Source organism: Onychomys torridus, chromosome 4 (assembly GCF_903995425.1).
Source record: "Onychomys torridus chromosome 4, mOncTor1.1, whole genome shotgun sequence".
NCBI lineage: Eukaryota > Metazoa > Chordata > Mammalia > Rodentia > Cricetidae > Onychomys > Onychomys torridus.
In genome coordinates this window covers 3,512,828-3,538,397 of record NC_050446.1, presented here as the reverse complement: position 1 = coordinate 3,538,397, position 25,570 = coordinate 3,512,828, and the positions used below count along the sequence as shown (strand labels likewise).

The 25,570-nt window shown below is 45.4% G+C and overlaps 1 protein-coding gene across 1 annotated transcript; it reads right to left on the bottom strand.

Annotated features, from left to right (window-relative positions):
* Positions 1-589: 589 nt before the first annotated feature.
* Stom (stomatin) lies at positions 590-25,181 on the bottom strand. Its single transcript, XM_036186577.1, has 7 exons — positions 25,048-25,181; positions 12,571-12,674; positions 12,209-12,281; positions 10,475-10,557; positions 8,077-8,280; positions 6,957-7,091; positions 590-2,472 (listed from the first exon to the last, which is right to left on the bottom strand). The coding sequence occupies exons 1-7, from the start codon at positions 25,106-25,108 to the stop codon at positions 2,278-2,280; spliced, it is 855 nt and encodes a 284-aa protein (XP_036042470.1). The 5' UTR covers positions 25,109-25,181; the 3' UTR covers positions 590-2,277.
* Positions 25,182-25,570: the final 389 nt, after the last annotated feature.

Below are 25,570 nucleotides of genomic sequence, written 5' to 3'. Positions count from 1 at the left end.
GGCCTGGGAAGACAGTGTGGGGGCTCACATGTGGGTAGCCAGATGTGGAAGACAGTGTAGGGGCTCACATGTGGGTAGCCAGATGTGGAAGACAGTGTGGGGGCTCACATGTGGGTAGCCAGATGTGGAAGACAGTGTAGGGGCTCACATGTGGGTAGCCAGGTGTGGGAAGACAGTGTGAGGGCTCACATGTGGGTAGCCAGGTGTGGAAGACAGTGTGAGGGCTCACGTGGTGGGTAGCCAGGTGTGAAAGACAGTGTGAGGGCTCACATGGTGGGTAGCCAGATGTGGAAGACAGTGTAGGGGCTCACATGTGGGTAGCCACGTGTGGGAAGACAGGCAATGTGGGGGCTCACAAGAAAAATGTACTTGAAAGCACAATAAACCCTGTGTCTTGTGTTTTCTATTTTTTCTTTGGGGCTGGGTTGTAAACATGTTCTTACAGATGGTCAACCAACTCCCCTCTGCCTGAATCAGAAAGGTTTGAGAACCTAAAACTGGAGATCAGCTCTAAGGTCCCCTCAAGTATGAATGCAAAGTCCAGTGAACATCTTCAAAGCAGCGCTGAGGGAAATAAGACTCTCACTGGTCACAGGGCACATACTTTATTTGACATGGCTGAGGGGGGACTCGTGAAAACCACACACCAACAACCCTTCCCTAGCTCGATTTTCTCCCCCCTCAGCCAACTACAGCCTACTGGATTGCTAATTCACAAGGCACAGAAGCAAAGGCCAGCTGGTGTCCGGAGAGAGAAATTAGAGGACAAGTGTATCATTTGCCAGCTCTGAGAAGGTGTTTCCACCAGGACATGGGTTTTCCAGGTCCTCAGTGGAAGGCAAGTTGCTTCTCCAAACAGATAAGCCCATCATTTTAAATTCAAAATGTAAATGTAACTTGAGTCCTGGGCGGGAATGCTCTATACACCTCTAGAAACCCAACGGGGTGAGGGAGGGGAGGCTCCACCGCACAGCTAGTGGTGGATGTGAACTGTGCTGCTCTCCACTCAGGGAACATTCTTTCTGGCTTCTCTAGGTGAATCCTCAAAGCCTCAAAGATGTCACAAAAGTCACCACCAAGCTTTCCAGGCCAAGGGAAGGATATAACAGTAAGAAACTGTGGTCCAGAGGGACCGACCACTCCTCTATTGGTATCAACGTTTTGTATGAAAACAAAACAAAAAACTGTGAGCTCAGCATGGGTGTCTGCGTGAGATCAGAAATCACACACCCCATGTGTTAGCAATTCCTTAAACTACTTAAATAGGATTAGTAATCACAATATTTCACAGTATATAATAGTTGATAATATGCAGAGAGCAAAATATAATGGTTTTCTTAAGAATTTTTTAAAAAGTACTTCTGTACTTAAGCTATTCAAATGGGCATACAGCAATTATTTATAGAACTTAGAAAGTTATTTTTAAAAACCAAAGTGATTTAAAAACGTGATACATTGAAATAGGCAAACGTGAGAAAAAAGCACTTCTGTGACAAGATTAGCTGCTTTTAACGGCAACACAGAAAGGGGTCATCAAGTCGTGGGGAGCACGGCTTTTCCAAAGGTCCTTTTTCCAAAGGACCACCACAGTGGGGAAGGACGGTCTGGGAGGGCCAGCGGAGCCTTGCCGTTGACTCTGACCATTTTCTCTGACAGGCTCATGGAGGAGGAGAGGATTATTTTAGAACACAGTTTGGGCTTAGATTGGGTGGATGGACACTGGGGAAATGTCCTTCCTTTAAGATTCCCTGAAGGGAAGGCACGGGTAGCCCAGAGGGGGTGACACAAGTCTTCAGTCTGCAGAGCATTTACCCAGTGGGGTCGGGCAGCATGTCTAGGCTGTGTCCCTTGCCCTGGCTTGACTGCTCACATAGGGCCGGGAATGACTTAAAGGAAGTTAGAAGAGGGCTTCAGCCTACCACAGAATAAAGAAAAGACTCGGATAAAGACTAAGATTATCGTACATAAATCACCCATCGCCCTCTCAGTATTTACAAGCCAGTGATTTTGTTTTGTTTTGGTGCTGAGGATGGAACCCAGAGCCTTGGGCATGCTAAGCAAGTTCCCTACTACTGAGCTCCACTCCTGGCTCCAAGGTGAGTCTCTCAGCTACTCTTAGGACTCCTGTCCCTTCAAGGAGCCCCTCAAACTACATACAGAAATGGGGGGGGGCGGGACAGTCAAGCTTCTTTCTACTCTCCTTGCAAGTGAAAGGCTAATTTGGTCCCCACTCTACCCTGGGAAGGGTCAGCACAGCTCTACACAGACCTGTCCAGCTCAGTGTTTAGCACTCAGAAGGCCCTGCAACATGTCGATGGGCAGAGGGAAGACAATAGTGGAGTTTTTCTCAGCAGCAATAGTGGTCAGCGTTTGAAGATACCGGAGCTGAAGGGCGGCGGGAGACTCGGTGATAACTATGGAAGCTTCCTTCAGAGCTCTGGACGCGTTCATTTCTCCCTCAGCTGCAATCACCTATGGAGTGGAAAGAAGAAGTCAGTTGGCAAATAGCATGGGCCACCCAGCAGTCTTCAAGTAAGGGCTGATATGCCTTAGGCAGCTTACAGGACTCCCCAGGAATCCATCAACTCCTACACACTCAGTTTTCAGATATTCTTTCTCCTGGAACTGAATTGCTTAAGGATGTATCTGGCTCAAGGCATCCTCTTACTGCTACCTGACTCCCATTGAAAAGGGTATCACAGTCGTATCGAACAGGGTATTGACCAGCCCACAGCACTGCAAAAGGATGAGCAACTGACTTCATGTGTGGATACAAACCCTTTGCAAGTCAGGTGGATTTCCAGTTCTTTGAAATCAAGGAAAGGAAAGACTTTATTGAACCAAGAACTGACAGAGCGTGTTTGATAAAAGACTGCAGTATGAGTTTTAGCACACTAACTTGTGTGCATGCTAGGAAGGGCATGACAAACAAAAGCTCCACCTACGCATTTAAATCAAGTTTCTTAGTTCTATTAACGAGTACTAACCATCCACACACATGTAAGTAACCCCCTCACACACTGCATTCAGAGAAGTGTATCTAGGAGGTGACTTAGGAGAAATTCTGAAACCCTTGTAGAATCCTCTTCAGACCAATAGAAAACTTTCATTCTAGCCCATCCTAAATATATTGCTGTAGGATGATAAAATAATGCCCAGTAAGTTGCCTTGGTCATGGTGTGTTAGCACAGCAATAGGAAAGTGCTAATATACTCACTCCTCTTGAATGTGCAGCATTTCATGGTATCATGGTGACACAGACAGAGCAGGGAAATCAAGTTCTGAATAAGTGGGGACTGTTATAGAGGAACAGCAAGGAAAAAGCCCAGACCTAGTAGATATATGGTTTCTGTCTTTCCTTTTTGTTTTTTGAGGTAGGATCTCACTATGTAGCTCTGGCTGGCCTGGTACTCACTATGTAGACCAATCTGGCTTCAAACTCACAGAGATCCACCTGCCTCTGCCTATTGAGACTGATGGGTATGGAAAGGGAAGAGACAGGATCTGAGTTCTAAGTCTCCAAATTCTGGTTGCATGTGTAGTATCATTAAATAGATAGGGGGTACCAGATGTTATACTCACTGAGAGAAACGATCCAATTGATAGGATTAAACTGAAACAAACCATCATGTCCCACCTTGGTCTATGAGATGAGAGGCAAATGCCAGACACACTCAGAGAACCGGGTAACGGTGTTCTGAGACAGTCGCTGGAGAATGCATAAAGACACCCTACTATGAATGGTAAGCTCAGACTTTCCTTCATGTCATCTCATATATCCAGTTAGGCACATTTTGTCTGGACATCGACCACAGATATTTCATTTCCCACCTCCAATCAATAAACAATTTGTTGGCCAGGAAGCCAGACCCATTATGATAGGCATACATTTAGTTCATCAAAAAACTACTCTGAACAAGTTACCAAAGATACGAACACAATGCCACAGGCTTTGTCTAGACATAGACAAGTGCACTCTGTGGGCAGCATCCTAAAGCAAAGCAGGCTCCTTTGTCTGGATGGGTTTTCTGGCCAAATGTACAGCAATTCCATGTAAATCAACACTTCATTTCCACAGCCCACTGTTTATCATTTGCTCCACTGTGCTGGCGACTGAGCCCATGGTCTACACACTTTAAAATGAGATTTAGTCAGCGTTTAGTCATGTGGCTAGAGAATCTGTTCTCTACGTGGACACCTTTGAGTGGCTTCCTTAGCCACAATTATGTTTGGGAGCAGTTCTGTGTTCAGTTTTGCTGTACACTATTACTGCCTGCGAATAACTATGCCTTTACCCATCCAACTCAGGATGGGTACTTGGAAAGTTTCCAGGTCGGGGTAAAGTGGTGCTGTGGTACACCCCGGTAAACATGAGTGTGTGTCTGTGAGATTCATACTGAGGAGTGGAGCTACTGGCCACAGGCTCTGCAAACACCAGCTTGGGTAGATATTACTAAACTGTCTTCCAAAGTGATAGAGCCAACAGACATTCCCAAGCAGACACAAGGGCTCTAGTTCCTGCCCCACTCCCAACTCCTGATTCCTCTCACACTGTGTTTTCAAGCCATCCTGATGAATATCTCTAGGGTGGCATTTGCCTGTGACTTGAATTTGAGCTTCCCTGTGGCTAATTAACTTGAGGGCTTTCATTCTGGAATCTGTGTCTACCGGCCCTCCCACTTCCACTCTCTCCTCTGGAACTTGCTTACTGAAGAGGCAGATACCTTCTACTTCCCATTGGAACTTGAGTGTAAGCAAGCTCACAGCTATTTCTGAGTTATTTATTTCACTAGGGTACTTTTCAGAAGCAGGCCCCAACCTTGTGTGAACCCCAATCTTGAGGACAGTCAGCCATTGCCCAGGTTCATGTCACAGCTGCCAGACAAACCTGATAGCCTCACCTAAAGGACAGCATGGTAGTCAGAGTTCTAACTGCCCTCCTTTATCTTTGTTCCTTGTTATAAAGGAAGACGGGAACTATTGAGAATGTTGTAGAAGGCTCATGGTGGGGGGTCCCAGAGGAAGTAGGAAGGGAAAAAGGGGAGTAGAGAGTTCTAATCAACTGTGGGACTCTGAGGAAATCACTCTGCTCTTCTGGGCTTCAGTTTTCACTCACTAGGATGGCAAATAAGTTTCACTTTGAGGGCTAACTCCAAGCAGTTGAGGGTTGATATCTGGAGCGCCACAAAAGGATTCCGAGGCCAAGTCTAAGCTCAGGAAAACTCCACAGTTAATTACTGACATGGGAACAGAAGGTGCAGGCTCTGGTTTTCTGTGTATGAGAAATTATTGTTCTATGTGGTATAAAAATGGTCTTTTAGCTAATGACATAATAAGGTAAAAGCAATTCCTAATTTTCAAACAACTGATTGGTCAGAAGAAACTTTTAATAACACTGTACATATATTTAGTTCCTGCAAGTGATGGTTTTGTAAGGAAGTACTTGAGAGTTCTGCAATGTCATGCCATGAGCATCCCTGAAAGACATGAAAACTCTGGCTGAGGCAGCATGTCGATAGGCTGCTGCTCTGTTTGGTACTGCCTGGCTTAGAAATTATAAAGGCCAGCCTATGGCTGAAACAGGTATCCTATGAGATGGACAGGGTTCTGCGGTCAGCCAGTTGTCAACTACCACTATTTTCTAGTGATGACAAACTGGCTTGTTCCCATGTTTAGGATGCCTGTCAAAGGCACAGCAAACCGTCCTATGAAAACTGCTCTTGCTGTTCACAGGGTGGGGGCTTTGTGGCCATGCTGGGGTGTGGCCACATCCCTGTTTTATCAGAGAGAACCCCCTTCTACACAGGAAGCATTTGTCCTTTAGTGCCCCCTTAGGAACACTATGAACTTGGGAGTGAGACATCCTCCACCACGGGCTATTTGCAGGGAACAAACCCCAGGTTCAATTCTGGAGATGCCTACCTCTATTTCTGGTCCTTGGGTTTGGTGAGATACCTTCATATTTTGATAATTATCATCTTTCAAAGATGCATTTCTTTTTGAGGTTAGTGTAACAAGTATTTCCTCAGCACTACCAGAGGGCCACTCATGTAGACTTAAGACAAAGGCAAAGTGAAGACAAAAAAAAAAAAAAAAAAAAAAGGGAAAGAAACCACAGAAAGAGAAGAAAATTGTGGGAACAGGAGGAAGCAGCAGCAGCAGCATGGAGAAAAGACCCCGGAAAAGGGAGGGCAAGAAAATGACAGGAACAAGTGAGGGATGGGTGGGAGAGAAAATGACGACAGGAACAGGTGAGGGATGGGCGGCAGCAAGCTGAGGCAACTGTCCTGTGTTCTGAATGTCAATCTGCCTTTAATAATGAGCCGAGGAAGCAGAGCATGTGGCTCACAATCATGAAAGAAAGATGCAACTTCTAATAGATCAGTATCCCAAGAGGCCATATGCTGCATGGGTCCACCTGTGCCAATGACCCAACAAGACAGCTCACCAGATAACGTGCTTTCGGTATAGTCGTAAGGACTGGAGTTTGGATTCCCCAGAACTCATGTAAAAGCAAGGTGTGGTAGCACACATCTGTAACCTCAGTACTGGAGGAGAGGAGGCAGATGGGTCCTGGTGCCTTCCTGGCCAGATAGTCTCCTTGTCTCAAAAATGTGTGTGTGCATGTGTGCATACAGTCACAGACACACCAACACACATGAATGCACACGATGCACTTTACACACACACACACACACACACACACACACACACACACACACACACACACACACAGAGTAGCAGCCTCTGAGTAAAACTTGGATTTGAAATGATGGGAAGCGCGTTTATACTAAACATTCAAGGCTCCTCACTCTTTTTCAGTGAGAGTGTTTTATTACTGTGGGATTTAAAAAGGAAATCACACTAAAACAAGACAAAGCAGAAGGGAAGGGAGGGGAGGAGAGGGGAGGGAAGGGAACAAGACAAAACAGAACCTAAACCAATGGAAACATTACCTTGGCTCTTGCCTCCCGGGCGGCTTCTGCCTCTGCAGCCATGGCTCTCTGGAGCTGGATGGGGAGTTTCACATCCTTAATCTCCACACGCTCTACCTTTATTCCCCAGTCATCCGTGGCATCATCCAGCGTGCTCTGGAAAAAGAGCAGATTGCAAGTGAGGCACTAATGCTCCTGGTCCAGATGCTAAGAGCTGGGATGTGGTGTCAATGAGGTTTGGTGTCAGTGGCTGAAGCAGGGCTGGAGAGAAAAGGAGCCGCTCTGGTGCTATCACAGATGAGCCAATGTAGGTGTTGGCAAACTTCTAAGGGGCCATCAAGGAACTGTTGATCTGCAGTCCTCACTGCAACTGTTCCAACATTCTGCCTTGCTCTCATGGGTCAAGAGCAGCATGGGTGATATACAAGGGAACAGCTGAGGCTGTATTCCAGTGAAACGTCATTACAAATACAGCAGTCAGCCTAAGCTTGCTTTATCAGTAGTGTGCCCACCCGAAGTCAATGTGATGTCATGTAAACCCTATTGAACCACACTCTCTATTTCATGAGGCTGTGATGACGTCGCACAGATCATATACACTTAGCAGGGATGAAGTAGAACCGCAAGGTCAGCCTGGGCTACAGAGCAGGTTATAGAGCTCTGGGCTCTTAGCCTTTTCAAACCCAAACAAGTCACAGACTTAGCCATGGAAGCCTCCATAATGGCAGGAATTCATATTTATAGTACTGTATGTAACTTTGGAACAAGCCAGTCTTACTACTAGTAACATCTGCCTCGCAGCCAAGACTGGAAAGCATGACAGTTACACAGGGGTTCATGGACTTGTCCACAGGCTCAAGCTTTAGCAGTATTCTTGCAGAATAACCTCCAAACCATTATGATCTATGAGGAGGATAATATGGATTCTGGGAAAAATAAAACACTGGAAGGAATTTAAAAACAGCATGCACCTGAGTGCCATGAACCCATGGGTGTTGGTCTGAAAACATTTCTATAATATCTGGAAGCCTAAAAAAGAAAAAAGGGCAGCCACCCCTGTCTGGGTGAATCAACACCCTCAACGATCATGAACTCCACTCTGCTCTCCCTCTGGGCTAGCCGGCAGCAACGCCTTCCTCACCTGCATGTGGTGTGCGATCTCCTCCCTGTCAGACAGGATCTGAGACAGGTTCTTGGTTCCCAGGGCATTCCTCAGCGTGGTTTGTGCCAAAAGACGGGTTGCCGAATCTGCATTGGTGATATTTGCCACAGCCAGGGTGGCATTCTGCACACGGTAATAGACGACGCCATCCACACTGATTGTCACTGAATCCTTAGTGAGGACCTACAGGAGGAAAGAGGCAATCATAGAGCGGCCACAGCTTCTTCATCACTTCAAAGGCCCTTCTATGAATCCTTAAGCAGTAGCTGATTTTGTTGGGTAAGGCATCAGAAGGTTAATTACAACTTTAGAGATTTAATCAAACATTCTTATTTATCCAACTCCACAGACTCACTCGGCAAATTTTGAGATGCTGCTCATAAGCTGGCATCGCTCTGGCTCACTTTTTCCTACCACTTCATGTCTTCTCAGTGGACTTCCTGACTCTCACCGTCAGGCACACCTCTTGTGCCCACCCTCTGTACCCCTGTGGAGAGATGCACTGAGTGGGATGTGTGGATGCCTCTGTTTCTCCCTTAGACTGTGAGTTTCTTTTCCTTCCTTTGTTTGTTTGTTTGTTTGTTTGTTTTGAGACAAAGTTTCTCTGTGTAGCCCTGGCTGTCCTGGAACTTGCTCTGTAGACGAGGTTGGCCTCGAACTCACAGAGCTCTGCCTGCCTCTGCCTCCGGAGTGCTGAGATTAGAGGTGTGCACCACCACCTGGTGACTGAGTTTCTCAGGGGCAGTTTTGTCTCTCTAGCACTGACAGTGTGATGACACATGGCAGAGGGCCCTAAGTAAGAGATGAGCTGAAATGAGACCCTAGAAACTGAGTGACCAGCCTCATGGGAGCGGAGGCCAGCACCTGAGTGCTGGGTGGGCTGTGGCGGGCTGTAAGCCGTGTGACCTGGCAGCCCTCATCTGCCTCCTGTCCTTACACGTGTGAAGACCAAGAGAGGAGGAGTCGCGAAGGGAGCTGGGGACAGCTATGCCAGTGAAAGCAACAGCCACAGCTAAACAGGCTCGTGGCTCTGCCAGGTATCAAGCAGCAGTCCTCTTTTGCTGTTTAGTAATCTAAAAATACTTCTAAGTTGGAGCCGAGGGAGCCTGTTAACAAATGTGCAGTTCATTACCATCTCGTGTGACAACCTCTCAATGTGATGGGAAAATGAGTGTCACTCACAGATCTTGCCACTATGGCTGTCACAGCTGCGTTCAGAGCTGCAGGGTCTCTGCTCACTGTTTACTGTGGCAGAGTGTTCGTCTCCCTTTGTAGCAAGATCACAGGGATGGGAAAGCGTTTCTTGCCAAGTTCCAATCCACTCTGGGACTGGCAGCTTGCAGGGAAAGGGAGCAGGGAAAGGCAGAAGCCCACAGCAACATGCCAGATGCCCAGTGTTTATACAAGAAAACTCCATACAATTCCCAGCCCTCCAAGGGGCTCCTGAGAGCCTATCTTCCTGAATGACCGGGAAACATGCAGGAGATGTGTGGTGTGAGAAGAACACCCATACCAAATGCTTGGATCAGTACCAGTAAGGGAGTTCCCAATATGGTGTCTGGATTTTGTGATTTATGGTAAGACAAAGTCAGGTTCCAACATCATGCTGAGTTCCTGGACTGTGCCCAGGGAACACTGCTCTTCCTGCACTCCCACAGCTAGCTCCTTCAGCAGCCTGGGGGCTCCTGTCTGCAATGGTATTATTATGTCTCCTAACACGTGGGTACCAAATGGCCATGGCAGAGCTGCTGTCCAATGCAGTTAACCCTGAGCAGAGGGTAAAGCAACAGAGAATCCCAAGAGCTGGGATCTGAGGATTTGTCTCACTGCGACTGCATCCTTCTAGGAACTAACTGTCATGCCAACTGTGAGCTGTTTGGGAAGAAGCCTGAAAAGGCTTGAAATGATCACAGAGATTCCTAAAATGCCAAATGAGCAGTTTCTAATTCTTTGGCTTCCAACCAATTTATCTTGAATAAAAATAGGAAGAATGTTGAACTAGATTGGATGTTGTTGTTGTTTTCTGTCAGAAACCCATGAGAAAGCATGGTCAGAACAACAATGATGGCAACCCGATGTCCTTGGGTGTCACACTGTGTTTCTAACAGCAACAAGGCCTCATATAGCCTTCCAGGCTCAGGTACTGTGCTAAACAGTTCCCATGCGGTATCTCAATTACTCCTTACAAAACCCCATTAAGTAGGCCTTACCATTATGACCTCCATTTTACAGTTGTGGACATTGAGACACAGAGAATTTAAAGACCTACTCAAAGTGACAGAAATGGGAAAAGAGAAGGCAGTCAGGGCTGCAAGCTCTGGCCTCCCGGGGTCAGGGAGCCGTGTGTGAGCCCTCAGTCCTGGTGAGAAGTGCTCACCTCCTGAGGAGGGATATCGAAGGAGATGGTTCTCATGTCCACCTTGATGAAGCTGTCAGTGCACGGCAGGATGAAAAACAGACCTGTAACACACACACACACACACACACAGGGTCAGAGAGACCCCATTAGGTTCAGCTTCTTATTCATCAGTTCCAATGGAATCAATGCCGGTTGCTGTTTCTAACACCCCATGCTCACTTCTCACTCTAAGAACTTAGAGCTTCTCTAAGAGCCATTTTCCTGAGCTGCAAGTCCTGAGCCATGTAGGTCTCTAGAAACTCACCCTGCCCCTCTGGTCTCCACCCTCTCCTCAGGCCCTGTGTTCTCACTGGAGGCTGGTCCTACAGCACTCCGCTCTGCTCTCCTCTCCCTACGTGGCTCTGATGTTGTTATTTCCTCTCTGTGGTTAGTCCTGCTTCACGCCTCAGCATTCAGACCGGCCAGTCATAACTGCACATGCAGATATTTACAATACTTGGAAGGCTGAGGCAGGAGGACTGCTGAGAATTTGAAGCCAGCATAGGGTACACAGTGAGTTTCAGGTTAGCCTGTGAGAGGGCCTCCAGAAGAAAAGAAAAGAAAAACCAACCAGAGGGTCTAGGAAGGCTCAGGGGTTACGAGGCTCTTCCCAAAAGACCCAGATGCAGTTCCCAGCACCCACAAAGACCGCTCACAACTGCCTGTAATTCCAGCTCCAAGGGCCCCACTCTCTTCCTGATTCTGAAGGCATCTGCACTCACATGAACATATCCACATATAAACACATAATTGTATTTATTTGTTTGTTTGTTTAATTTTTTTTTTTGGGGGGGGGGGTTCAAGGCAGGGTTTCTCCGTGTAGCCCTGACTGTCTTGGATCTCACTCTGTAGACCAGGCTGACCTCTAACTCAGAGATCCACCTGCCTCTGCCTCCCGAGTGCGGGGATTAAAGGCATGTGTCACCACACTTGGCTAACATATAATTTTAAAATAATGAAAATAGGCATTTAAAACAACAAAACCAACAAACAAAACCTATAGGAAAGCTTTGCCTCATCTGTTACTTAGGTCAGTAGCTCTTCTCTGGGTCTTCCGTGTACTCTTTCAGGGTTCTGTGGCTACTATATCATAACACTAAATGCAGGATGTGGCTATCTGATTCTTTGTTGGTGTCTGGTTGTTGGACAGCAAACCCTTTGATAAGGGGACCATGTTTTGTTCTCCTGGGAATTCCCAGAGCCTAGCTGGGCATGGCGGCACATTCCTGTAAGCCCAGCATCTATCTAACTGAAATCTTTCCTGGGTTGGGATCCTCATGCTCAGCCTCCCACAGCTGTGGCCAAGGCCAACGATAACCTAATAGCTCTAAGCAGATAGTAACAGAAAGGGTGGGACGGCACCCAGACTGGCCAGAGCCACTGGAAGCTCCTGCCATACGGCTTCTGCTCCAAGTAGAGGCCTCGCTGGAGACTCACATCAGTAAGACATTCCAGTCTAGTAGAGTAGAGAGAGGGCTCAGGAGTTAAGAGCACCTTATGTATGGTCTTCCAGAGGACCAGAGATCGAGTCCCAGCACCCACACTGGGTAGCTCCCAAATTCTGTAACTCCAGCTACCAGGGCATCCCATACCTCTGGCTTCTGTGGGCACCAGCATTCATGTGCACATACCCCCCCCCCCATACAAATAGGTTTGAAAAAACAAACAAAAAAGCACAACACTTCAGTTTCCAGATGGAAACCTAGTACTGACCAGGCCCTCTGGCGCCTCCTTGCAAAATGCGACCCAGTCTGAAGATGATGACTCTTTCATACTCCTTTACAATCTGGAAAAAAAGCAGGAATGAAAAGTCACCATGATGAGCACACACATTTACGAAGAACTTCTTAAGACTATCTCTGCTCTGACCAGGTTCAGAGCATCTGTCGTTCTCTCCATTTCCTGACAGTGTCTATAAACATTGATCAGGTGTTTACTCTTTCCAGGCACAGTGTCTATTTATTATACATACACTTTCATACTTCTCTTATACTCCAGGCCAGTATGGTATCCCTCTATCTGTCCCATAGATCAAGTGGCTTACAGAGGTAGGAAATGAAAGAAATGCTCTTTACCTTTATGCAAATCCATATTGATATTGGGAAGGTAATAATTACGAACAATAAGGAGAAAGCCACTAAAATCCATCCACAAGGTCCCAGTTCTGCCTTGGAGTTATCTGTTGAAAACAAAACCATACAGCCTGTTACGGGCACTGTCATGTCACCCCACCCTCTGGAACAGTTCTGTGATTGCCCTTTTGCTGGCTGCTTTGCCTGCATTTCCACATCCAATTCTCACACAACCCTGAAACACATGTACTTACTCATTTCTCACATTACCCTGCAAATGCTAATCTAATACCGCTTATTTATTTTGCCTCATGGTGTGAAATAACGAAAATGAAGATTACTCAGCTTCTAACAAGATAGATCCACGTATAGTGAGGAATAATGACTGTTGTTGGGGCTGGAGAGATGGTTCAGTGATTAAGAGCACTGACTGCTCTTCCAGAGGATCTGGGTTCAATTCCCAGCATCCACATGGCAGTTACAACTCTCTGTAACTCCAAGATCTGATACCCTCACACAGACATATATGTAAGTGAGACACCAATGCACATTTAACTAATTAATTGACTGTTGTTGATTGGTCTTTGGTCTTTTGGGAGGCCCACCACCCAGCTCCCAAATAAATCACATATGGAGGCTTATTCTTAATTATAACTGTCTGGTCTTAGCTTGGCTTGTTGCTAACTAGCTTTACTTAACTTAAATTATCCTGTCTAACTTTTGCCTTTGGGGTTTTACTTTTCTCTATTTCTGTCTACCTTTCATTATTTCTTACTCAGTGACTTGCTGTGTCGCTGTGTCACTGAAGTCCTCCTCCTTCTCTGGCTACTTCTTCTTCTCCTCTCAGATTTTTCCTTCTATATATTCTGTCTGCCAGCCCCACCCGTCCTTTCTCCTGCCTTGCCATTGGCCGTTCAGTTCTTTATTAGATCATCAGGTGTTTTAGACAGGCACAGGACACAGTTTCACAGAGTTAAACAAATGCAACATAAACAAAAGTAACACAGCTTAAAATAATATTCCCCAACAAAGGACAGCTATAAACCAGGTGGGACAGTGTCTGCTCGGAAGATTTAGAAATGTGGAGTAGGGAGAGTGACCCACATGGGGATGGAGGTCAGAGTGGAGCGGGATGGGTAGATGACAGCCATGGTCAGCTTCCTAACAGCAAGTAAAATGCCAACGAAAAGGCGGAGAGAGAAACAAAGTGGGTATTCTAGTTCATGGGACAGCATGACTCATGACAAAGCCATGATACGGGCACATAATCCCATCACAGTGTTTACATGAACAAATTACTTTCGCACACTGTTGCCCCTGGCTCATGAGCTGCCTCCCATTTCCTGATTAGCAAAGGGCTGTTTCTGGTTTCTTGCTATTAAAAGCAATGCTGTGACGAACATCACTGTACTTGGCCTCCTCCTTCTTCTGCATTTAAATAGTGTTTTTATGTGGTTACAAATCTAATACATATACACCCTGCTGCAAACCCCAGAAACAGTAACTATTTCAATACACTCTTCCAACCTCTTTCCTGGTTCATACAATATTTTAAAATTCAAACAAATAAAGTTAGTAGCTTATTTTCCCTCTGTTGTTCTTTTAAATCTCTTATTAGCCCCTAGAGCCATGAACTTGTGCTTTTCCTGTTTTTGACTTTACAAAAAGTAACAAAGGTGTTACACTACCAAAGTTCACAAGAGGCCAGTGAGATGGCTCAGCAGGTAAAGGTGCTTGCTGCCAAATGGAGGAACTTGAGTTCGATCCCTGGAACCCACCTGGTAGAAGAGGACTGACTTCTGCAGGCTGCCCTCCGACCGCCACGTGGACGCGTGCCCTCACACTGACGCGCACGCACACGCACACATTTTTAAACAATCAGATCGTTCTACAAGTGGGTACAAACAAGTGCAGACTCTGCTCCACCCCATCTCCCCATTTCTGCTTCCTCACAACAGCAGATCTCTGGCTGCCCCTGTCGGTGTCTCCTCCAGGTTCTAATAACCTGCCTTGTCTTTTCCGTTCCGAGCAGCACCGGTGACTTCTCACTGTGGAAGCGAATTTGGTTCTTCCTTATCTCTTCCTCCACCACAAACAAGCAAAACTGTAATTTTGGTTAAATTAATAGCCATCAATAGGTCAGTCAAAGCTAAGCTATATACTAAAGTACAACTAGCTTTCCTTTCTTAATTTTCTTTTTATAAAAATTTTTTATCGGTGTTTTTCCTATATGTGTGTCTGTGTGAGGGTGTTGGATCCTGGAGTTACAGACAGTTGTGAGCTGCCATGTGGGTGCTGGGAATTTAACCTGGGTCCTCTGGAAGAGCAGTCAGTGCTCTTAACCACTGAGCCATCTCTCCAGCCCCCTAGCTTTCCTTTCTAATACTATTTATTTCTATTTTCTTTTTTCATTTTGCCTAGTCTGACATAGTTCCTGCTGATACAGCCTTAATCCTTAATCCACAGTCTAAATGTCCTTTCAAAACAGTTGAGTGTTGTATACCAGGTGTAGGTTCGTGTGGGTTCGTGGAATCAAGACAAAGGCATCTTAAGGATAAAATTAGCCTTTCCAGCTGCAGGGGGACCAGTCTCTCCAGACTGATTCCCTACTAGCTTAGCAAAGGGTTTTTTAAAATTGTTCTCCAATTTACACCTTTTAGCAATTTAGTTAATTTCCGTATCCCAAAACATCTTATCTAAGCTCCCCAAAGGGACACTGCCAAATGTAAAGTCTCAGTTAAGGAATACTTTCCCTGGGCTTTGCACCTTTAGAATAAATTCTCAGGCAAGATTCACCTAGAAGGTTCTGGGAGACAAAAGGCAGCACTCACAAAAGGCAGATTAGAGCTAGTGCTGACAGGTGAAAGAGGCGTGTGTGCCGGCAGATTTACTGCTCAGAAGGAAGCTCAAGGCTTACAGCTCAAGGCTGCCACAGGGACATGAGCGGAAAAGAGAAAGGCGTTGGCAGCTAGACCAAGTGCTCAGCAGAAACACAGGAAGTAGTCCAGTTATGTTTCCTCTGTGCCATGGTGTCAGGAAACTGTCCTCAGACACACAAAGTCATCTAAGCCCATCCTGGCACTTGCAGGTCATAATTCCTAGGGTACACTTGAGGTGGGACCACTGTGCCGTACTGCTTGTGGAGAGATTCTAGCAAGTATAACACAAATGGTGACAAAGTACTTTGAACTCCACTTTCTAAATGAAGGAGCAGAAGCAGCAGGCCTCCCCACAGGACGTGATGGACACTTTCCTACAGGCTGGGCACTGTTAAAACTACTTTAAGCCAGGCGGTGATGGCACACACCTTTAATCCCAGCACTCGGGAGGCAGAGGCAGGCGGATCTCTGTGAGTTCGAGGCCAGCCTGGGCTACCAAGTGAGTTCCGGGAAAGGCGCAAAGCTACACAGATAAACCCTGTCTCGAAAAACCAAAAAAAAAAAAAAAAAAAAAAAGACTACTTTAAAAGTTCAATGGGTATCACCAATATTTAGAACCATCCAGTGAGAGTTTCGTTTTGTTTTTTAAATAGAGTCTTGCTATGTAGCTCAGGCTAGCCTGAACTCACAATCCTCCTGCCTCTACCTTCTGTGTGCTGGGACTAGAGGAATGCCTACCATGTTACTTTAATTCCATTTATGAACGAAGTAACAGAAACATGACTTTCCCAAGGTCTCGCCAGGAACGACAGGGATTCAAAGGTCATGTTCTAAGTCTCTTTGACCCCTCACCATTAAATGGAAAGGGTTCTCATTGAAGAGTCTTCATGTTTGGAGAACCTTCTTAACCTAGTACCCAACCAGGAAACATGGCAGGTAGGCAGCGTTGAGAAGGAAATCTGGTATTCTCACAGAGAAAGCTCTCTTCACTCTAAGTAGACCTCTTAATTTTAGCAGAAAAGCTCCAAGGTTCAGAGCCACATTGAGGTCTAGATTCTATGTGAACTAAATTCCAAAAGAGGAACAGACTGGCTGCCAATGTTTATCTGATAGCATTTAGTGCTCTCTAAAATAGTGCCTAAGTCTCCCAGGCTCCGGGCAAAGTGCAGAGCTCCTAATCATATGATCCCACAAATGCACTAAAAGCACTTTATTTCTCTCTAGTGCTGGGGATCCAAACCAGGGTCTTGAATACACTCGGTAAGAGTGTTTCCATGAACTACAAACACAGACCTTCTCGCTCATTTTGATAGTATCAAAATGCAGCACAGTATCCTGGAACTAGTTTCTCCACTATAAGATGACAGTGAGTACTCTAGGGCCTTACAGAACTGCAATAGTGCTCAGTAAACACAATCAAGAGGTTCCTGGGACCCTTCGACTGTATTCAGGAAAAAGAATATTCCACCCAAATTTCCAGGATAAAAAATGGGAAAATAGCTAGTACTTGCTCTTTTTGTAAACAAATTCTCTTAAAAATGAGTTTATTCACCACTTACTTTATGCTATCCCCAGCCAACCTAGGCTCCAACATTCAAAGATCCGCAGAAAGTACATTTTCAAAGATGTCCCCATATGTACAGGTCAGGAAGCTTGGCCCTGTTACCCAGATAAGGACATGACATCAAAGATGAGGACCAGGGAGCTGGTGGGTAGTATAAACACTGGACATAGTCTTGTCTGTATCAGATGCCTGGCTAGAAATATTAAAGCAGCCACGATTGCTGGGCAAATAAGAAAAAGCAATTCTCAGTTACTCACCGAAATTTCATGAGCCTCATTTCCTCAGAGTTTCTTAGTTATTAATTTAGGATTGTCTCCTTCTATTAGCTTAAGAGGTAAATGACAAGTAACAGGAAATCAATATTCCTGAGATATCTAGGCTTACATGCTTATCAATGTTTCACCGGGGGAGACTTCTAAAGATCAGGGATCCCACAATATGTGACTGTAAATTTTGCTTTACTGCATTTTTCTGCATTTTCTTTTTCCACTGTGAAACTCTTTCTTGAAAACTGCATTGAAAATAAACTTTTAACCAATCAAAACTAGGACTTATGGGGTTGGAAAGATGGCTCACCTGTTCAGAACACTGGCTACTCCTCCACAGGACCTGAGTGTGATTCCCAGCATCAGTGTGCCAGCTCACAACTCTCTGTAACTCAAATCCCAGAGGATCAAATGTCCTCAGCTGGCCTCTACAGACACTGCATGCATATGGTACACAGACATACCCAGAGGCGAAAGACTGATGCCAATCGAAATAAATGAGCCAGGTGTAGTGGTTCACGCCTTTAATCCCAGCACTTGGGAGGCAGAGGCAGGTGGATGGTCTACAGAGTGAGTTCCTGGACAACTAAAGCTACACAGAGAAAACTGTCTCTAACAACAACAACAACAACAACAACAACAACAAAATAATAATAATAATAATAATAACATATTTCAAAAGAACCTAAAATTATATATATGTATATTTATTATTAGTCAAATTGAACTTACCTGAAGAAAACTAATATAAAACCAAACTAAAACATAAAAAGGTACAAGTTGTGCAGTAACTTTTGTTACCTGGCTCCAGGAAAGAGGAGTACCTTCCTCGTAAGCTCCTAGACCAATGTTCAGAGCAGTGTATGTTGCTACCCATCTGTGCAGCTGGTTTATTTTAAGATGAACTGGAGTTGGCATGACTAAAAGTCCCAGGGAGTAATGGGTTCCAGTCACCATTGAGATCTAATTACTCTAAAATTCAAAACGTATTGGATTTCCTCTGCTGAGAAAGGCCAGAAACACGTCTCACATCTAAAATTAGGACGCAGTCACACGCACCATGGAGCACGGGAAAGGGCTGGGCTGAAGAGTTGCTGAGTCCATCTGAGCTGCAGCAGTTAAAGGCAATCCTTCCCTTCTCCTTACCCGGAATGCGGCTGAAACACTGTGTTGTAAACTGTTAGGAACAGTATTGTCTGGGTAGAGACAGATAGGGCAGCTGGGAGTTTTATCTTAAAACCACACATGCTGTCTGCGTCTAACAGCACTTTTTTTTTTAAAGGGGTAAATAGTCAGTGAAAGTAAAGTCTTGGCAATTTTTAATTCCTTCTTAAAGCATTTATATTCAAGATACACCGTTCTCCTCCTTTTCCTCCTTTTTAAACACCATGATTGTGCAGCAGACGGTTAGAATTTAGCAAGCTTTTTCTTGAGAGGGGCAAAGAGGAAACAGGCTTTGCAGAGCAGAGTTTGAGCAAACACTCCAGTCTACCATCGCAGTATAAAAACAGCCATGGGCAGCACACAGGTATGTGCAAAGATCATGGCTGCATTCCCAACAAAACTCACTTATGTACACTGTAATCTGATGTTCATGTGTAGCAAAACATTCATCCTTTAAAAAAAAGAACTGGGGTTGGGGATTTAGCTCAGTGGTAGAGCGATTGCCTCATAGGCGCAAGGCCCTGGGTTCGATCCTCAGCTAAACAAACAACAACAACAACAAAACTGTATACAAATGTAAAAGCTAGACTGAAGGGATCTTTTTTTTTTTTTTTTTTTTTTTTTTTTTAATGTAAAAACTATTTGCAGTGGCTGAAAAGATGGCTCAGCACCTAGGAGCACTTGTTGCTCTGCTAGAGGACCTGGGTTTGGTTCCCAGCACCTATACGGTGGCTCACAACTATCCATAATCCAGTTCCAGGGGATCTGAGACCTTCTTCTTGACATGATAAGCACCAGGTACTCATGCAGTGCACATAGATATATAGACAAAATGCTCATACACATCAAATAAAATTTAAAAATCTAAAAAAAAAAAATCCCAGAAGGCTATTCACCTAAAAAGAGAGCGGTCAGCTGGTTTCTCAGGAAGTCAGCATCGAGTAAGGAGGTACTGCGAATGACGGGATTGTGACAAACCCGGAAAACACGGGCCACGTCGGTGACAGTCGGTGAGTGGAGCAACTGCATTGTTTTCTGGCAAGAGAAAGGGACCTTCTACATGGACCAGACTGAGGTGTCATGCCAGCAGAAGCAACGTCAGAGCACAGTGCACATCGTTCTCTGACCTAAAGAGTGCCGGCTGCTTTCCTCAAGTGTTTATTCTTAAAAAACAAAAAGGCCCAAAACAAAACAAAACAAAAACAGACCACAGACTTTTTCTTCTCAGGAGGGTTAAACATGACCCTACGGAGAAGCACAAAAACTCTTCAGAAAAAAAGAAAGCAATTTGCCAGTGAGTACTGAAGTACTAAGTTTAGAGTCACACAGACAGGACAGCCACTCCTTATATCGGCCTATCTCCTCAAAACTTTCATCTTAGACATCTTAAAAATATCCAGCCGGGCGGTGGTGGTGCACGCCTTTAACCAGCACTCAGGAGGCAGAGGCAGGAGGATCTCTATGAGTATGAGGCTAGCCTGACCGGTGTACAGAGTGAGTTCCAGAATAGCCAGGACTACAGTAGAAAAACCCTGCCTCAAAAAACCAAAACCAAAACCAAAAAATCCTCAAAAACCAAAAAACCTGAAACTCATTATGTTCATTTAAAAGGGAAATAAAAAGCATAGGACATGAGATTCCTAACTCTTCCCTTAGATGAATGGCTAAGACACATGTAAGAGGTTGACAATTTAGTGCCCGATTCCAACCCTACCACTCCATTTCCTTATCAGTAGAAATGGTTTAAGGTCACCATTAAATAGCTCATAAGGAATTAGTGTTTTGTTGGGTGAATTGCCTTCTGGGATTTTTAAACCATGGAGAAAACATGAGGCCTAACAATCTGCTTGGGGACTACACCTCAGGAGAGGCACAGATCATAAACGGGGTAGTAAGTTAGTCTAAACTTCATCAGGCCGTCCGTTACACAGTTCTCCCACTCTCCCCTGAATGGGAATCCAATGCGAAATGAGCACATTTCTGTGAGTCTAGCTGTCACTGATCTCTTTATTCCTTGCTTTCTCCACGAAGTAATGCCATAACAACGTGTAAAGTTTCAAAAGAAAATTCACATATATCTGTGGGGGTCTTTGTGACCACCATGGCCAGCAGAGGGTTGATCCATGAGAGAGAAGAAGGCAGTTTGGTTAATATGACTCAGTAGCCAGTGTTGGCTCAAACTTTTGAGTCTGACCCAAGTAGTTTATTTTAGGCATATTCAAGCACGGCACAATTGGTGAAAAAACTTCCTAAGGATAATTAACTCAATCCTGTGAGACAATAAAGCTTAAGACAGGGCTACAGTGTCGGGCGGTGGTGGCGTATGCCTTTAATACCAGCACTCAGGAGGCAGAGGCAGGTGGATCTCTGTGAGTTTGAGGCCAGCCTGGTCTACAGAGCGAGATCCAGGAAAAGGCACAAAGCTACACAGAGAAACCCTGTCTTGAAAAACCAAAAAAAAAAAAAAAAAAAAAAAGACATGGCTACATTGATTGAAGCTATTTGTAAAGTACATGTGACATCTTCCATAAAGATGGGGCCAGTAGATTGGCTGAGAGTAACAAGCTCATGATAAGGCCTGGGGGGAGGATCTGGTGTGGTCTTGGCCATCAAGCTTTGAACCACCTCTGCTCTCTGCCTTCTGGGTGGAAAACAGGTTTTGCACCTCTCTCTTTAAAGAGACAACCCTGTGTGTTTAGCATTTCTGATTCCCCTAGTGCTTCTATATGTCTTCTTATTTGATGATCCTGGCAGATAGGATTATGCCTAACTGTATGACAAGGAACTGACTCTTTGGAAATTGAGGAACTCGCCTAAGTGACCCAGGTAGTGAGGGAGTTGAGACCACAGCCCAGTCTCTTCACGCTAATGCCTCTCTCATTTCCTTACACTATACCATCTTCCTGAAAGTGCTCACTCCAGGGGACAACAAATTTTATTGTCTCATACTTGAAGGTATTTTCTTGGTTGTGTCATCAAGGCTCCACCTACTAAAATATTAAACAAAAGCTTGAGGTTCAAGTTTCTTTAGTAGTCCTAGAACACAGACAGAGCCAGAAAAAAAAAGAACAAGAGTGTAATAAAGACTGACCACACTTTTTTTTCTTCTTGATCCTCAACTTCTGTTTCTATAAGTAAGGCCTTACTCGGTACAATATATTTTCTTGCCCATTTTAGTCCTTTATTGTTAACACAAAACTAGCTAAGTAGTCTGTCTACAGTAAGAATGTATAATATGGAACATAATGGCCATATCCTAAAATCAATGAACAATAACAAACACTTGAGAAGATTATTTACTCCTTCCCACTTCCTTTTTCTTTTAGCAAACATTTTGTTCAACTACTATGTATTTCATACTAAGTTCTTCCCACCCCCCACCCGCCTAAACAGAGTTTCTCTGTGTAGCCCTGGCTGACAGGAACTCTATAGATCAGGCTGGCCTCGAACTCACAGAGATCTCCTGAGTGCTGGTATTAAATGGCATGTGCCATCACCATCTGGTTCATATTGAGTTCTTAGAATGAGGCTAAAAAGGAGAGGGTAACACTGAGAAATTACAGTGCCATGCAGAAGTATGCATAGGCAGATACTGCTATGTGGTTCTAACAGCCTATAGGAAATTGCTTTTCTGTGAGGTCTTCATGAACTCATCTTTAGTCCCTTCTGCGTCACTTTATCAACATTTTATACATTTAAAAGCAGAAACTTACACTATTGAGGGACACTGAAATCTATTTCGTCATAAATATACACATAACATCTCTGTAGTCTTGGACTTCATTTATTACCACTGATGGTTTAATTTAGGTCAGTTATTGAGGTTACAAAGTTCTCCCCAAACTGATCAACTGTAACAACTGAGATAAACAGATCAGTCCCATGATTCTGCTTGTTTTCAAGAGATCCTCCCCAAGAGACTTATCTTGTTGACAAGGCTCTTCACTACAACAACACATCTCTTTGAAATCCAGCTGCAATGTTCCATTACAAACTGAAGGCACTGGATTTAGGTAAACTTTCTGGATTACTCCTAAGTTTGGTAATATTTATCTCTCTAGGACTAATTCTCTACAAAGACACAATGAGGTAGAGTTGGGGCTTTGTAATTCTAGGGCTTCCTTCCATCAGAAGCAATCCTCTGGAGTGACTTTATCCAAGAGGTTCTGACTCACACTTGGCTCCTCTGGGATTCCTTTGTTTATAGCCTCTTAGCCTCAGTGAGGTCCTGAAGTTGGACCAGACTATACCTTGGAATCTGCTAGACAGATAGCTAGCTAGTAGGATCAGGAAAATGGCTAGGAAAATCATTTCCAAAATGGGTTGGAAACTTGGTTCTGAATTTTTTGGACTGTCTGTAATTTCATCATTCTGACTCTCAGTTTCCTTACTTAAAGATGGGAAATAAAGACATTTCCTTATGGTAGGTCTGCAAGTGGATATTTACAAAGCATTTAGTTAAGTTTGGCACATGACACACATTTGAGAAACTCTAATATGTTATAGTGACAGATTTTTCCTAATGTCAAATCTCTGAGGCTTACCATTAAAAACAAACAAACAACTAGACAGTGGGAAGGTGAGATGCTTCAGCATGCAAAGGTGCTGGCTGTCAGCAAGGAAGGTCTGAATTTGACCTGGGTCCCACATGTTGGAAGGAGACTGACCCTTGTGAGTTCTCTTGTGACCTCCACAAGCCAACCACATGCACACTAAGTAGATGTCACATTTGTTTGTTTGTTTGTTTTTGGAGACAGGATTTCTCTGTGTAGTTTTGGAGCCTGTCCTGGATCTCACTCTGTAGCAGACCAGGCTGGGCTCCAACTCACAGAGATCCTCCTGCCTCTGCCTCCCAAGTGCTGGGATTAAAAGCATGCACCACCACCACTACGCACCACCATGCCTGGCAGATGTAAAGTTTTAAAAATAAAAAGTTCCAAAAACCAAGCAAAATTTCATTTGTATATATACTTCAGAAAAAGCACACTCATTTTCACAAATTCTAAAAGATTTCTGTCTAAAACAGCTAAATGTAGAACCAAGAAAGGGGATTTGGAAGTAAAACCCAAACTGTTTTGTGACCAAGAAAATGGAATGATCTTTAAATGCAGAGATCATGTTACTCTCAGGGTACTGCTCCAAATCCATTTCCTACTTTGGGTAGGGAGTCTACCAATACCCACACCTGTATCTGGGCACAGACCACTACTGATACTAAACAGCTTTTTCCTGTTCCGTTTTAGAGTCATTTAAATATGAATTTAAAATATGGCCCCACTAATCCTGTGTGACTAAGTCAATCTCTTTGAGTATCAGTTGTGAGGATTCAACAAAATAACATAAAATATTGAGCACAGTGCCTTAGCCTACTAAGTGTAGTTTTTGTCTGTTTTGCTATCGTTCTCTTTTTTATTATACTCCCAATTTGGGGTTGTAAAGCATAGAGAAAGAGTCCCACACGCATGCACTGAGAATGGCACCCAATGACCCTTGCTGGTGCTCTATACACTCCGGAGCCATCTGAAATTCTCATGATACGCTTGAGAAAGAATTAAAGGAAGTGTTCCTGGCTTAGGGATGGGATTTAGATGGGAAGACAGGCTGGTTGTGCAATAATCCGCATGGATGATAGCGGTCACTGCTGGAAAAGCCCTCTTAACCTCTTAAATCTCTTCCACTGTGTCATCCTCTCTGAAATTCCATCTTTAGAACTAATTCCTTTGGATCAGTAACGCTCTGGAGAGGAGAGCAAAACTCCTGCGAGGTTTATTATCTCTTACTGGGCATCTCCTGACCCCAAGGAGGTATCCAATTTAAAGGCTCAAGTGGGTACTTTGCTCAAGGACTCTAATTTCTTCACAAGGGACAGGATGGGGCAGTTCTTGCTTTCAAGACTAGGAAGGCCCCGGGTAGGGTGGTGAGCACCAGGCTATGTACCTGCAAGGAGAGATTTCTAAGACCAAAGGGCATAGAATGAGGCAGACAATGGAACTGGAAGAAGGAAAGCCTTGAAGACCTCTGCCTATACCACCTAAAGTCAGCCTTTTCCTATGAAAATTTCCCGAAGCAGGGGACGGCGGGAAGCGGGTGAGAGTTCTTCCCTAGTCCAGAGGAGTGGGGAATCACCTTATAGATAGATGAAGGAAGGATGCTTGACCCAACGGCTTCCCTTATGAGGCGCAGGGCCAGGAAAGAAAGGAGAGTGGGCGAGGCTGAACCTGCGGGAGAGCCGCCTCTATCGCTGCCAGGGACTGCCCTGGTCCGCGTGCATGGCGCGAGATAAGGAAGCGCTGGCACCTGGCGTGGCATCCAGGGCCCAAAGGTCTAGCGAGCCTTTGCCTGCCAGGGTCCGGAGCAACGGATACACGCCCCTGCCAAGGGTGTGCCCTCTTGGCTGCCATGCAGGTTGCACCCTAGCACCCAGAAACCATCATCTACCAGCCCGAGAAACCAGGGGTAAAGGAGAAGACCGCGGTTCTGAGAAGGGCACCCAGTGCAGGGGAGACCCGCCTTCCGGAACCCGGTTGTCAGCGGGGTTCTAGCTGAGGCTGGGGGCTCGGTACCCAGGGGCGGGCTCAGGGCATCTGTGCCAGGACGAGGGACTCACCCCTGAAGGACTCGGGGAGCCGCTGAGTCGCGACGTGGTCGGGATGTCGTTTCTCAGACATATTGCTTGAGTCGGAGTCGCTCTTCACCTTGTCAGTCCGGAAAGCCGGAGACTCACTGACAGCCGTTAGTAACGACAAGGCTCGAGCTCCGAGTGCAGCCCCGCCTCCCGCAGGGCACCCTCCCAATAGGCGCCGGGGAATGGAGAAGACACGCCCCTTCCCCGCCCGGCCTCGCCGAGGGGCGTGGCAAGAGGGGCGTGACCTGAAGGGCGGTGTCAGCGAGCCAGCCTCTGCAAAGGCAGTCAGGTTAGAATGCTTTGGACCCCGCCAAGGTATCGCCCCAGCTTCGGGTGGGATGATCCGAGGAGAAGGTGCCGGAACGGGGCGGTGCTGAGGAGCAGTTCTAGAGCGAGGCCTCCTGCGGTTCCTGGCATCAGCGAGGAGGAAGGAGAGCCCTCGTGTAGCTGGGTGCTGAGGCCAGCCTGGGGGCCACAGTGGTGTGGGAGGAAGGAGTCCACTCAC